The sequence below is a fragment of the Pongo abelii genome, chromosome 4 (assembly GCF_028885655.2).
Source record: "Pongo abelii isolate AG06213 chromosome 4, NHGRI_mPonAbe1-v2.0_pri, whole genome shotgun sequence".
NCBI lineage: Eukaryota > Metazoa > Chordata > Mammalia > Primates > Hominidae > Pongo > Pongo abelii.
The window spans coordinates 91,680,588-91,697,205 of NC_071989.2; the positions used below are offsets into that span (position 1 = coordinate 91,680,588).

The following is a 16,618-nucleotide window of genomic DNA, read 5'->3' on the forward strand; positions in this document are numbered from 1 at the left end:
AGTATTATACTTTATCATACACATCAAATATATCAGCACACAACAGTAATACATGGTATAATGGAAATTTCTTTCCTTGTATTATATAAATATTATGCTAATGTAGTTTTTACTTTAATAAAAGTCCTAATAAAAATAGGCTGTTTGGATATAATTTAATTCAAATGGAGTAGTTAGCAAACCATGTAAGCCCAGACCACATATATTTTGTGTTATGTTTACCCAGCTTACTTGTATCTTTTCTGGATTCAGAGCATCCTGAAAGTAGGTGTTATCTTTTCTCTACTGCCTAGTAGTGGATAGAGTGTAGAGTATACATTCATGAGTAAATGTTTGTGGAATACGTGAATAAATTAATAGCTGGAAATTCAATGTATATGTATTCTAGAAAAACACACACACACATATATATATATAAATAAAAATAAACCCATAAATTTAAAAAAATAAAATTAATATTTTACTACAAATAGCTATAAAAGAAAAGAAAAACACAGAGAAATTGAAACTGCATATCTTGAAAATAAATAAGAAATAGTTATACTGGCTGACCCTCAGTTAGTTAGCAAAGCACCCAGAATTTAAAATACACTTGTTATAATCCAAGACATATTTTTATAATTGTGCAAAGTTGCTAATTCTAACATGTTAATCAGAAATAAAAACTGATATTCTAGGATGCCAATGAGCTAATGTTTAATGTAGTGGTTAATTATTAGTTGGAAAAAATCTACATAAAGAAATAAAGCTCCAAAAAACTAGAAATCTGAAAAAAAAAAAAAAACTTGTTTAACTGCATTTAACAACTCTTTAAATCCAGAACCAATTATGAGCATTGTGGTACTATTAATAATTGCATGCTGAACATATAAATGTAAAATGGCAATTTCAATTTTCGTTTCATCAAGACAATGAAGAAAATGAAATTGAATACTAATTAGTGCAAGTTTGTCATACACCTGAAAGATTAGGGGGTTACTGTGCTCATTATAAGTGAGTTTAAGCAAAGTACTCAAAGGTTTCATTTGAAGGACTGAATATAAATAATAGAATTAGGTGACAAGGGAAATTAACAATGAATGATCAACACAGAAACTCTGGTATATCATTTGATTTCACAGAATGTCTTATAGGTGATTTAATCTTACAAAATTGATAAAGTTTTTTCTTCTAAAAAATAACTTAGAAAATATATTATTAAAGAATGCATTAACAATATATATATTTTGAACATAATCAGTAAGTAATTACTGAATAACAATGTTGAGACTAAGAAAATTACTCAAAACCATATGATCACATGGAAATTAAATAACCTACTCCTGAATGACTTTTGGGTAAATAAGGAAAGTAAGGCAGAAATCAAAAAGTTATTTGAAACTAATGAGAACAAAACTACAACATTTCAGAATCTCTTGGACACAGCTAATGCAGTGTTAAGAGGAAAATTTATAGCACTAAATGCCCACATCAAAAAGTTAGAAAGATCTCCATTTAATAATCTAACATCACAACTAAAAGAACTAGAGAACCAAGAGCAAACCATTCCCAAAGCTAGCAGAAGACAAAAAGTAACAAACTCAGAGCTGAACTGAAGACATGAAAAGCCATTCAAAAGATCAACAATTGTAAATGGGAGTTCACTCATGATTTGGCTCTCTGTTTGTCTATTATTGGTGTATAGGAAATACCTAGGGATATAACTTACAAGGGATGTGAAGGACCCTTTCAAGGAGAACTACAAACCACTCCTCAAGGAAATAACAGAGGACACAAACAAATGGAAAAACATTCCATGCTCATGGATAGGAAGAATCAATATTGTAAAAATGGCCTTACTGTCCAAAGTAATTCATAGATTTAATGCTATCCCCATCAGGCTACCATTGACTTTCTTCACAGAATTAGAATAAACAACTTTAAATTTCATATGGAACCAAAAAAAAAGCCTGTATAGCCAAGACAATCCTAAGCAGAAAGAACAAAGCTGGAGGCATCACGCTACCTGACTTCAAACTATACTACAAGGCTACAGTAACCAAAACAGATATATAGACCAATGGAACAGAACAGAGGCCTCAGAAATAATGCCACACATCTACAACCATCTGATCTTTGGCAAACCTGACCAAAACAAGCAATGGGGAAAGGATTCCCTATTTAATAAATGGTGTTGGGAAAACGGGCTAGCCATATGCAGAAAACTGAAACTGGGCCCCTTCCTTACACCTTATAAAAAAACTAACTCAAGATGGATTAAAGACTTAAACATAAGACCTAAAACCATAAAAATCCTGGAAGAAAACCTAGGCAATACCATTCAGGACATAGGCATGGGCAAAGACTCCATGACTAAAACACCAAAAAGCAATGACAACAAAAGCCAAAATTGATCTAATTAAACTAAAGAGCTTCTGCACAGCAAAAGAAACTATTGTCAGAATGAACAGGTAACCTACAGAATGGGAGTACATTTTTGCAATCTATCCATCTCACAAAGGGCTAATATCCAGAATCTACAAAGAACTTAAACAAATTTACAAGAAAAAAAAAAACATCAAAAAGTGGGCAAAGGGATATGAACAGACACTTCTCAAAAGAAGACATTTATGCAGCCAAAAATCATATGAAAAAAAAAAGCTCATCATCACTGGTCATTAGAAAAGTACAAATCGAAACCACAATGAGATACCATCTCACACCAGTTAGAATGGTGATCATTAAAAAGTCAGGAAACAACAGATGCTGGAGTGGATGTGGAGAAATAGGAACAATTTTATGCTGTTGGTGGGAGGGTAAATTAGTTCAACCATTGTGGAAGACAGTGTGGTGATTCCTCAAGGATCTAGAACCAGAAATACCATTTGACCCAGCAATCCCATTACTGGATATATACCCAAAAGATTAGAAATCATTCTGCTATAAAGACACATGCACATGTATGTTTATTGCAGCATTATTCACAATAGCAAAGATTTGGAACCAACCCAAATGCCCATCAATGATAGACTGGATAAAGAAAATGTGGCACATATACACCATGGAATACTATGCAGCCATAAAGAAGGATGAGTTCATGTCCTTGGCAGGGACATGGATGAAGCTGGAAACCATCATTCTTAGCAAACTAACACAGGAAAAGAAAACCAAACACCACATGTTCTCAGTCATAAGTGGGAGCTGAACAATGAGACCACATGGAAACAGAGAGGGGAACATCACACACTGGGGACTGTTGAGTGGGGCAGCTAGGAGAGGGATCGCATTAGGAGAAATACCTAATGCAGATGATGGGTTGATGGGTGTAGCAAACCACCAGGGCATGTGTATACATATGTAATAAACCTGCACATTTTGCACATGTATCCCAGAACTTAAAGTATAATAAATTAAAAAACATCTGATAAATTTCTTAGCGATACCTATATTTCTTTGAGAAATTGTGTTTGTTTTTCAATAAATACACCAATTTTGATTTCAGTCTGAAAAATTCAGCTCAATTTACTCTGATAGTTTGGAAATAGTCCTGTTATGCTATTCCATTTAAATTGTTAAAGGACAAAAAACCAAACACCGCATGTTCTCACTCATAGATGGGAATTGAACAATGAGAACACATGGACACAGGAAGGGGAACATCACACTCTGGGACTGTTGTGGGGTGGGGGGAGGGGGGGAGGGATAGCATTAGGAGATATACCTAATGCTAAATGACGAGTTAATGGGTGCAGCACACCAGCATGGCACATGTATACATATGTAACTAACCTGCACATTGTGCAAATGTACCCTAAAACTTAAAGTGTAATAAAAAAATAAAAAATAAATAAATAAATAAATAAATTGTTAAAGATATTATTACTATTAGAAAACTATAGAACATGAAAACTTAAGGCCCTTTTTCTTTCACCAAAAAAAATTAGTGGAAACCAAGTCATCTCACTTTTAGCTTGAATTGAAAACAAACCTACAACACCAATAGTTTTATTTTTAATTTGTATAATCCTTTTAGAATTATTAATATTCAATCTGAGTTCAGTACATTGTTGATTGGACACCACAACATATCCTCCAATGGTAATTTAATGAAAGTTACTAGTCCAACCTGTGTTGCAATAAACATACAATATTTTTGTATTTGAGAGCTTAAAAATACTGGTCATAAAGAAATTGTAAGAGCTTTGAATTAGGCTAATTATATATTTTGTGTAATCTTTATAGTTCTGACAACTTGGATAAGATAATTAACCTGTTTGATTCAAGCTGTCTAAATTTATAAAGTGATGATAATTACACCTACTATATGGAATTATTCTGAGAATTAAATTTAAAAATCACCCAAAGAAGATCAACAAATTCGAGAGGTGGTTACTGAAAAAATTAATAAAATAGATAGACTGCTAGCTAGACTAATAAAGGAGAAAAAGGAGAAGATCCAAATAAACACAATTAGAAATGACAAAAGAGATACTACAAATAACCATCAGCAACTGCTGTGAACACCTCTGTGCACACAAACTAGAAGGTCTAGAAGAAATGGATAAATCCCTGGAAATATACACCCTCCCAAAACTGAGTCAGAATGAAATTTAAATGAGTAGACAAATAATAATCTCTGAAACTGAATCAGTAATAGATAGCCTACCAACCAAAAAGAGCCCAGGCCCAGATGGATTCACAGCTGAATTCTACCAGATATACAAAGAAGAGCTGGTAGCATTTCTACTAACACTATTCCAAACAATCAAGGAAGAGGGACTGCTCCCTAACTCATTCTATGAGGCTAACGTCATCCTGATACCAAAACCAGGCAGAGACAAAACAAAAACACAAAACTTCAGGCCAATATTTTGATGAATATAAATTCAAAAATCCTCAACAAAATACAAGCAAATTGAATCCAATAGCACAACTAAAAACTTATCCACCACGACCAAGTAGGCTTTATCCCCATGATGCAAGGTAGGTTCAACATATGTAAATCAATAAGAGTGAGTAATCACATAAACATAATTAAAGACAAAAACCACATGATCATCTCAATAGATGCAGAAAAGGCTTTCAATAAAATTTAACACCTCCTCATATTACAAACTCTCAATAAACTTGGTACTGAAAGAACATACCTCAAAATTAAGAATCACCTATGATAAACCCACAGCCAACATCATACTAAACGAGCAAAAGATGGAAGCATTCCTCTTGAAAACTGAAACGAGACAAGGATGCCCTTTCTCATCACTCCTATTCAACATAGTATTGGAAGTCCTGGCCAGGGCAATCAGGCAAGAAAAAAAAGTAAAAGGCATCCAAAATAGGCAGATAGGAAGCCAAAGTATCCCTGTTTGCAGAGGACATGATTCCATATCTAGAAAACTCCACAGTCTAGGCCCAAACGATCTAGAAAACCCCACAGTTTAGGCCCGAACGATCCTTAAGCTGATAAACACCTTCAGCAAAGTCTCAGGGTAAAAAATCAACATACAAAAATCACTGGCATTCCTATACACAACAACAGTCAAGCCAAGTGCCAAATCAGAAATGCCATCCCACCTACAATTGCTAAAAAACAAAAACAGAAAAAAACCCTCCTAGGAATACAGCTTATCAGGGAGGTAAACAGTCTCTACAATGGGAACTAGAAAACACTGGTCCAAGAAATCAGAGATAACACAAACAAATGGAAAAAAACATTTCATGTTCATGGATAGGAAGAATCAAAATCATTAAAATGGCCATACTGCCCAAAGCAATTTATAGATTTCAATGCCAATCCTATCAAACTCCCAATGACATTATTCACAGAATTAGAAAATACTATCTTAAAATAGTCAAGACAATCCTAAACAACAACAACAAAAATAAAACCCCCACAAAGCTAGAGGTATCACATTACCTGACTTCAAACTATACTATAGGGCTACAGTAACCAAAAGTACTGTTTTGATACGGGCACAAAGACAGACATATATTCAAATGGAACAGAATTGAGAGACCAGAAATAAGGTTGCACACCTACAACCATCTGATCCTCCACAAAGCTGACAAAAACAAGCAATGGGGAAAGGACTCCCTAATCAATAAATGGTACTGGGATAGTGGTTAGCCATATGCAGAAGATTGAAACCGGACCCTTTCCTTACACTATACTCACAAATCAACTCAAGATGGATTAAAAAATGTAAAACCCAAAGCTATAAAAACCCTGAAAGACAACCTGGGCAATACCATTCTGGACAGAGAAACTGGCAAAGATTTCATGACAAAGACACCGAAAACAATTGCAACAAAAGCAAAAAATGACAAATGGGATCTAATTAAACTAAAGAGCTTCTGCACAGAAAAAGGAACTATCAACATGGTGAACAGACAACCTACAGAATGGAAGAAAACTTTTTCGAACTATGCATCTGACAAGGGTCTAATATCCAGCATCTATAAGAAACTTAAATTTTCAAGAAAAAAACAAACAACTTCATTAAAAAGTGGGCAAAGGACTTAGGCAATTTTCAAAAGAAGACATACATGCAGCCAACAATCACAGGAAAAAAACCTCTCAAACTCAGTTATCATTAGAGAAATGCAAATGAAAACCACAATTAGATACCATCTTACAACAGTCAGAATGGCTATTATTAAAAAGTAAAAAAGTAACAGATGCTGGCAAGGTTGAGGAGAAAAGGGAATGGTTATACACTGTTGGTGGGAGTGTAAATTAGTCCAAAGATTGTGGAAAGCAGTGTGAAGATTCCTCAAAGAACTAAAAACAGAACTAATATTCCACCCAGCCACAGCATAACTGTGTATATACTCAAAGGAATATAAATGGTTCTATCTTAAAGGCACATGCACGCCTATGTTCACCGAAGCACCATTCACAATAACAAAGACATGGAATCAACGTAAATGCCAATCAGTTGTAGACTGGGTAAAGAAAATGTGACACATATGGACACCATGGAATACTATGCAGCTACAAAAGAGTGAGATCATGTCTTTTGCAGGAACATGAATGAAGCTGGAGCAAACTAATTATCCTTAGCAAACTAATGCGGGAACAGGAAACCAAATACCACATGTTTTCCCTTGGCACCACTTACAGCGGGTGCTAAATGATGGGAACACATGGACACATAGAATGAAATAACAGATAGTGGGACTTACCTGAGGGTGAAGGATGGGAGGAGGGAAAGGACCAGGAAATATAACTAAGGGATACTAGGCTTAATACCAGGGTGACAAAATAATCTGTACAACAAAACCCCATGACATGAAGTATACCTATATAACAAACCTGCACATGTACCCCTGAACCTAAAATAAAAGTTTCAAATAAAAGAAAATCGGTAAAGTTTTGTAAAAAATAACATTAAAAATATATTATTAAAGAATGCAATTATAAAATGAATACACTGAATATAATTCCTAAATATTTATTGAACAACAATTATTTTTAGTTTTTCACCCATTATATTTGAGGTTCTTACTCTAATATAAAACCTTTCATATTGACTTTAACTGTTTTTCTCTGAGTTCATTATCATCTTCAGACCAAAAGCAAATTATCATCATCCCACTGACCCTAAAAGTAAAATAAGTTTTAACTATTGTTCTTAAGAGAATAAATCTAAATTTCTCTCAGTGTTGACCACTGTCCTGTTCAGTTAAGGTTATTTCTGCCTATAGCCACTGGGATAAAGGGAATTTAAACTTCATGCAATACTTTGAAAGGAAGAATGATACATAGTGTTAAGCAGGCAATACTGGGACAAAGTAAAGTGAACAATTGGATATGAAACATTAATAAGGTGTTTCTCAGAGTAAACATTGCAAAAGCATGCTACTTATGGTTTATAGAAAAATGGCAATCATTGAAGCTCACAAACATAATTTGCCAAACAGAAAGCCTGATGTAAACTGGCAATATCATCTCTCAACTCTTTAGAATTTTGGCTATAAATTATTGATGTCTAAAGTTTTATCATGACCACAGTCCTACAAATGCATTTCAACTAGAGTGATTAAAAATGTCTCTGGAATGATTATTCATTAGTAAATATGATATAATTATTTTCTATTATTCTATGCATATTTTAAACCTTAATTGATCCTTCATGAATGTGATAAAAACTGTGTAAATGTGCCATTTCCACTATCTGGAGTTCATTTTGCACATGTTGCTATAGATTGAAAAAGTCAAGTGTAACTTAAGAAGCAATTTTAACAAATTCATGTAAATATAAATTCATAAAACAAAACAAGAACTTCAGGCAACCTTATAGAGCTCTATAGATAAAAGAAATGTTTATGAGACACATAAGAATGCCTAAGAAACCTGTACAAAGAAAGTATCTGAAGGAGATTTTGGCCCAGTTTTTCAAGTATGGAAGTCTTGCCTCTTAGTCATAAATCAATTTTCCTTTATACCAAATGCCTGTAAACTAGTCCTTGTATAGTACACCTAATTATGTCACATCAGGGATTTCCATGTTTCTTTGACTTAGAATATGTAGTAAACAGGACAGATCAATAACCTAAACTAATCAAAATTCTGCAATATCTCCCTACTCTACTGAAATAAGGCTAATACCTTTTAGTATGACTCCTGAAGCACGGCAAACTCATACACTGAATTTGAACACATCCCTCCAGCAACCTTTACTCTAGTCATGATTTTCTACATAATATTCCCCAGATTGTCATGTAGCATCTTTGATCAGGCTGTTCCCTGGATGTTCAGTCTCTACTGAAAGCCATCCTTCTCAGGCCTAGCTCAAAAGCTATCTGCCCCAGGTGAGTTTCTCAAGATAATTAATGAATTCTTCCTCTGACCACAGAATACTGAATTCTTCCTCCCTTTAGTATACATCAATGACTTGTTAGATGGTTATTAATGTGCTTTCCCCAACAGAGGTTTACTGTTTCACAGACACCAGTTTTGATCATCTTTCTGTACTCCGAGTACATAGTTCATCTAAAGGCTCAAAAAGCATTGAAATGTACAGAAATATAAGCTCTGGGCCTTGCTACCCCCTCTGGGAAATCACTTAATATTTCAGTATATTGTTGTTTTCTCCTGTTTTAAAAAAATAGCTGGTTGATGAGAGTGAATAATACTATGAAATGAAACACCCTCAGCTTGAAAGAAGGTGCATTTGAGGTATTGTTATTATGATTCATGGTATATTTTATACTTGCATTTGTGGACCCACTTCTTAGAGACAGAAAACATAGATGTAATTTTTATGTTCTTAAAGTATCCTAAACTGCTGCTAAATGTTAACACAGTGGTAACGAACACACAGTATACAGAAAGTCTCCTTCTTTGATATGCACCTTAAAATAGTGATATTTATACCTGAATATTTTTAACGTTTTTGACCTCTTTAACCAGCTTCTTAATGGAATGTGCATGTTTTTTACTTTTCAGAATTGGGAGCTAATTTGAACTCTTCACTAAATTACCCTTTCCTCTGACCATAAGGAAGAGTCACACTGAGTTCTCTTTTGTCTGCTTTTTAAAATGACCAGAATCATTTAAAAATGACTTGTAACATTAACCTTGTCCTATCCCATCTGTTACCTGAATCCACGGCCATCTGTCATTTTCTGCAGCTGTCCACGCATTTATAAGCCCCTTCTTATTAAGACGTGCATAGTAGGGATACCATTTTTGGAGTCCAAAAAGAGCTCGGTGAGTAGAGGAAGCCGTGATTTGCTGGTTTGATATAATTCCACCTTCAATTCCCAATGGGCCTGAGCATTCTGGAAACAAAAACAGGGAAAAATATGAATGTATCAGAAATAATGCATATACAACATGTGTCTGTTCGATTTGATAGGATTTTTTTAAATGATTTGAATTTGCACCACCATGCTATTTACTCTTCATCCCCTTTACAGATCTGTTATTGATCTCTAAATTAAGGAAATAATTCTTGCTTCTCATGACACTCTCTTCCTTCTTTGCTTTGAAAGTAGTCACTTAATAGACACTTCCCTTCTGCATTATGATTCTGGTGTCTGTACTGATAGCTTTTGGTTGTTGATCACGTCAGCAAAAGCATAATGCTCTTAAAAGGCTTATCTCATATTTTATATTCCTGGAGATTAGCATGCCTCACAAATTATAAGCTCTCAAAGAATATTTTTCCATCCATTATTTCTTGATTATCATAAAGCTGAGCTTTTTGTCAAAGTTATTTTTGTACTAATTTAGCATTTCTCACTACTATAAACTTTATAACTTAAATTTTTATACCCACCATCAGTTATGCTTCCACAACAAAAGGGAAATGTGTAAATCTGTTAACATTTAAAAATATTATTATAATACCCCATGATATATTATAAATTATAAAATATATGTAGACAAATTATTTTTATAAAGAGAGCAAACTCTCTGACAACATTATACATGACAATGTGTACAACTCAGTAAATCAAGATTTTAAAGTACTTATTAGCACTTTAGTTTCAAATTCACAATTCTACATATTGGGATTCTGCATGTATATCTTTACATTTGCAACTGAGAAACTTAAGAAAATTTTCCAATGAAATTTTAAAATACTAAGATTAAAGCACATTATGCTCAAATGATATGTTCTCAGATACCAAATGTGTTTAGTTTTTCAAATTAGAAATGGAGATAAATCCATCTTTAAAAAATTACATATATATTTGTATTATATATAAAATTATATATAAATTCTTAATTGATTTATAAAATTTCAGCAGAAGGTACATTTCTTTTAAATTCAGTTTTGAAAATTCAGAATAAGTAGGGATATGATATAAGGAAAAGATGTTCTTAATTTCATTAACATTTCATATACTATACTGAATATTTTGCCAATTTAGATTCATATAATATATACGATAATTGTATTATAAAAATATACTACAATAATTTGTCAGAATTTCTGAAAATAAGAAAGAAGTTCATTGCTACTATTAAATATCAGTATATGAAAGTCAACTTGACTGGTGATTATGACCAAGTACATTTTAGATTTTAATTACTATCAAAATCCAAAGTTTGTCAGTAATTAAATGTTTACTCTTAGATTGAGGTTGAAAATATGAAAAAAATTAGGAGCCAAATTATAATATTTTTGAAAGTCAGTAAGATATTTCTCATTATTAACCATATTTTTAATTGTCATAAACATGCTTCTTTTTCTATTCCATGCTCAGATAGTAAGTAGCTCTGATGGCTTTCGAATTTTTAATTTTTTTATAAAGAAGATAAAAATATACAGATAAGTAATCATCTTAATCAGACTGTATTAGTAAAGACAACATTAATACAGTAAAAACTGCATCTTTGCCATTGACAGAAAATTACTTGGTATGATCAATTTAGATAATAAGATTTTTTTTAACATGTAATTAGGACTGCTTAGCACTTTATGAAAGTATACTATATCACTTTAGAATCATTAAATTAATAAGCCATTCATTAGTAGAATTGAAGTCTTAAGACCTGCAGATAATAATCTGATTTTCACATTCCCAAAAACTTAACGTTAAAAGTTCAGATATTAATTCTTTGGACCCTTATTTTGCTTTCCATTTTATCTTTACAGACTTCACAAACGTACTAAGAAACTTTCATGATGACACTGTGATTTTAATAATGGCAGGAGCCTAGCTTTTTAATAATATTGTCATCAAAGCGGTCTCAAGCATCTTGTCCTTGGTTTGTACAATGTTTGGATGGAAAAATGAAACAGGCAGGGAGAACTTTTATTGCAGGCCATTTATTGTAGGCCAGTAAGTAGACTAGCAGAGCTAGAGAGCCAGAATTGATTAATGAGCTGTATGGCAGACTTAAAAATAACTCTGTGCCATTTAGTTGCATACCTCTGAAGACCTTATGCTGAATTAGATATCTTCACAGAATTTGTAACTATTTTAAAGCAGAGAGTAGATCTCAAATCACAATATCCTATAATTCTACTCCGTTGTTTAATCTATCAGCCTCCCTTTAGTAGCTAACATATCAGGAAATTCATTTGCTCTGAACTGTTGTATTATCATATAAGCCAAACACCAATGAGCGATTTTGAAAATATATATGCACAACTCACTCTGCCATAAGGTTCCAAATCTTTGCTATGCTCTTTAGTCCTGCATATTAATTCTTTCATAAAAACGTAATTCAGGCTGGGCGCAGTGGCTCATGTCTGTAATCCCAGCACTTTGGGAGACCGAGGCAGGTGGATCACCTGAGGTCGGGAGTTTGAGACCAGACTGACCAACATGGTGAAACCCTGTCTCTACTGAAAATACAAAAATTACCTGGGCGACATGTGCCTGTAGTCCCAGCTACTCAGGAGGCTGAGGCAGGACAATCGCTTGAAGCCAGGAGGCGGAGGTTGCAGTGAGCTGAGATCGCACCACTGCACTCCGGTCTTGGTAACAGAATGAGACTTCATCTCAAAAACAAAACAAAACAAAAAAGCAAAACAAAAAACCCTCCACAATTCAAATAATATATATTGACATGATATAGTTATATAGGGCTATATCTTATACAATGTATTTTTGCATGAGCTATCTCATTGCCATGATGTCAAATTTACAAGTATTACCAGTCCTCAATTCTATATTGTTGCTTTAAACAAACAAACAAAAACAAACAAGAATACCCCCCCAAAAAAGAACAATTTCCAACATTTGTATACCATACTCTATCACTTACATATAGTCAAAAAAGGCCACCAAAGGAAGCATGACTGTGATGGGGATTCTTGAATGAAGTGTGAGTCTGTGAGTTGTCAAGGTACTGCTTTGAGTTAGTGATTCTGCATTTTCCTACTTTTTAAAATTGGGGTTATGATGACACTGAATTTATCAGTTGTGAAGAAGACAAGATAATAAAAGCTTTGCTTTTGGAGCTATAAATTGCTGAAAAAATAATGAGCTTGGTTCTGTAAGGTTATTTGCATGCTTCTCTTCAGAGGACCTCAACTGAAGTAATCCTGGCTTTTTAGCCCCTTTGGAGTAGGAGCTAGGTATTTCTGACTGTTACATCCTTAGATGCTCATGGTGGCTTGTACACAGAAAAAGCCCAATAAATATGCACTGAACATTGTTACTGGGGGCTTTTTTTCTCCTAAACAGTAAAGTAATAAGCAAATCCAAGCCTTAGATTTATTTCACTCTACAAAGTTGTCACAACAGCAGATTTTCTTCACTAATCATGTGGACCACGATCAAATGGATGTCATCACAATAAAAGGTTCAAAATCCAATTTCCTTTTGCCTGTGCTATCCACTTCCCCAATATCCTATTAAATTCAACAGTTATAAAAACTAGTGAAGGAATTACAATTCAGAATGCAAATGATTATACACCTAAGATTAAGTGACCTTAAGCAAGTAATAACAGGATGCTTAAAAAGAAAGATAATATGAAAATATACATTGCTTTTACTATCAACAAATGATAGAAGATATATGAAATGATAACTGATGAAGTAATTAATGTCAGATGAGAACGCTGAAGTTTGAAAAGTGTACCCACATGTCTTTTCTCATATAATCTTTGAAATAATACTTCAAGAAAAACATGTTCTCAGGCTTATTTCATGAATTAGAAAAATTGTGAGGATGGAAGTTAAGCTTGTAAAAGATGACTATGTAATTTAATGTGGAGAGTTCAGTAATTCTTCAAAATTTGACTTGGATCTTTTCCTTCTGCTATATTATGTGAGGCATACATACTTACGCATCCCAAGGGAGGCAACAGGAACATTAACATGGAATGAACACACAAGATATCACTAGTAACACTGAGGATGTAACAGAGCTTTCACAAGTTGGGATCCACTATAACAGTACATGATAATGTATGGCACTGATATGGTATGCCTCTGTGTCCTCACCTAAATCTCATGTTGAATTGTAATCCTTAGTCTTGGGGGAGGGACTTGGTGGGAGGTGACTGGATCATGAGGACGGGCTTCCTCTTTGCTGTTCTCATAATGGTGAGTTCTCATGAGATCTGGTGGTTTAAAAGTGTGTGGCACGTCTCTTTTCACACTCTCTCCTGCTGCCATGGGAAGACATGCTTGCTTCCCCTTTGCCCCTCCCCCATGATGGTAAGTGTCCTGAGGCCTCCCAGCCATGCTTCCTATACAGCTTGTGGAATGGTGAGTCAATTAAACTATTTTCTTCATAAATTACCGAGTCTCAGGTAGTTCTTTATAACAATGTGTGAATGAACTAATACAGGCATTCAGTCACAGAATTAAATACCTAGAGTTTATAGTGTGTCTGTCTCCTAAGGTGTTAAAATTAACCTGATACCATCATTGGCCTATACTCCTCTTATCTAATATGGATAGGCTAATTTTGTTCTTATTAATTTATTGACCTCTAAGTATATGCTCATCCACCTGTCACTCCATCCATTCATTTAATTCAGTTTTGAAAATACGTGTTTATTGAAGCCCTTCTACATATTAGGCACTTTTCTAGGTAGTGGTGACATAGGGATAAATAAGGCAGAAAAGGTCTCTGCTCTTAAAAGATTCATATTCTAGTGGAGAGACAAATAATAAACAAATGCTTAAACAAGAAAATACCATGAAACGGTATGTGCTATGAAGGAAAAAAAAGAAGGGTGAATCAAGTGTGGGTGTCAGGTGATCAGAGATGGCCTTTCTGAGAGGTTACACCAAGTCTCATCTCTGAATGGGAAGAGGGAGCTGGCTATGTTTACAGTACTGGTTTCCTCAAGGGGCTTCAGTGTAATGGGGAGACACAGAGAAATAAGAACATTTTTATATAATATGGCAGATGTGATGGTGAATGCAGAAGATTCAGTGGGAGAAGAGAAGATGGAATAATAACCTAGCTTGGGGCTCTGGGAATGATTCCTGGAAAAGAATAGGAGCTTGCATAGTGGAGAGAGGAGACAGGATAGACACAGGCGGGGAACAGGCTGCTATGATGAGGGAATTAGAGGCAGTTCAGTATCACTAGATCAAGATGGGTTGGTGGGGGAATGGTTAAGAGATGAAGTGGAGAAGTAGAAAAATGCTAGATTATTTTGCAGAAGCCTGTGATGATAGAATTTGGTTCTGTTAGTGATGGGGAATTTTTGAAGGACTCTATGGCCACATTTTCATTTAATTTAGATCATTCCCACTGTGCCATAAAGAGTAGATTTAAGAGGGGACAAAACTATGTCCAAAGAGTGAGCTACTACAGTTGCCCATGTGAAAAATAATGCAGATCTGAAAGAGGGGTGGAGAAGAGGAAGAGTTCAAAAATATTTAAGAGGTAAAAGTAGGCAGAACTAGTAATGATTAGATGCAAGGTAGAGGAGGGAAGTGGAGTGTTTGAGTTTCAAAGGGTCCAGAGAGCAAACATAGGTGTTTCCTTTCATTGAGATTGGCCATGTTTCACAAATAACACCACTGGACCAAATTCCTCTCTTAAAATTTATCAAAAATCATTCTTGCTGTTGGATTAAACGTGGGAGGATCTGCTTGTCTTACCTTCCTTCTCTTGCTATACTGATTTTGGTGGGCTACTCTCAACATCTCTCATATCAACCAGGCTGCAGGGACAGGATTGAGATGTAAAAATCTGCTTCTATGCTCAAACCATGTCCAGTACTTCCCTGGTCCACAACTCATCCACATGTTTATGTGTGCCCATCTGTTTTCTCACAAGATAGAGAACCCCTTTGTAGGCAAAGATTATATTCCTCACAGTATCTAGCAGCAAGCTTCAATTTTAGTGAACATTTAATAAATATCTGTAGAGGGAATTACTTCTAAGAAATAAATATGAAAGGTAAATAAACAATACAAATGGCAGGTAATATGGTAGCATTTTATTTGTATACTTCATTTTTAATTAAAAATCATTTACACTTACATGCTCTCAAAGGTACACAGATATAGAGGCCTTCTTTAGAATTTTTTTATGATGAGTGAAGAAGAGCACTTGTTTACTAATTTAAAAGAAAAATGTAACTGATAGTGGTCTGGGTCTCTTCTCTTTCAAATCGCTGCCACACAGCATTACCAGGTATTTCTGAAATTCCCCATTGTTACCTCTAGAGAGGGCATAGTGGCAATTCGATCAATGCTGAATACAAAAATAGAATACAGTAGTAGAATATGGTAGTGTGCATTTCCTGGCTGCAAGATCTGTGTTTATGCATCCTTGGTATTGTGCTTGCTTTTGTCAGGTACGACAATAATCCTAAATTAATGAGTCCATTCAACATTGGCTACCAGAGAATTTCAGGCACCTTTTATAGAGTCATTTAAAATAACTACATTGCCTGAATTGTCTGAGTAGACCGGAAATGCCTTCTGACCTGACACCCTGCTGTTCAGACTAATACTGAGCAAGTGAGTCACCTGGCAGGTTGAGCAGGAGCAGCTGGGCTAGCTGGGGCCAAACTTCAAGTGCCTCCCCAGAGTGACTTTTCTGCTTTGGCCAAGTGGGATGTGAATAAAATAGCTTCAAAGTGGAGTCCTTCTCACTCTGCAAACTCATTCTCTGGAGTATGGCAAAGAATGGCTTCTGCATTTTATTGATCTTGCAGCTGACAAGTAAGCAGTGCCTCAAGATGTCTCACATCTTG

At 34.7% G+C, this 16,618-nt stretch overlaps 1 protein-coding gene across 6 annotated transcripts in view; it reads right to left on the reverse strand.

Moving 5' to 3' along the window:
• The window catches only part of EDIL3 (EGF like repeats and discoidin domains 3), a 447,876-nt gene that overhangs the window by 157,948 nt on the left and 273,310 nt on the right, over positions 1 to 16,618 (reverse strand). For all 6 annotated transcript variants that reach the window (XM_024246691.3, XM_054555109.2, XM_054555108.2 and 3 more), the window contains 1 exon segment: positions 9,584 to 9,765. In XM_024246691.3, the coding sequence (XP_024102459.1) occupies positions 9,584 to 9,765 (182 nt within the window).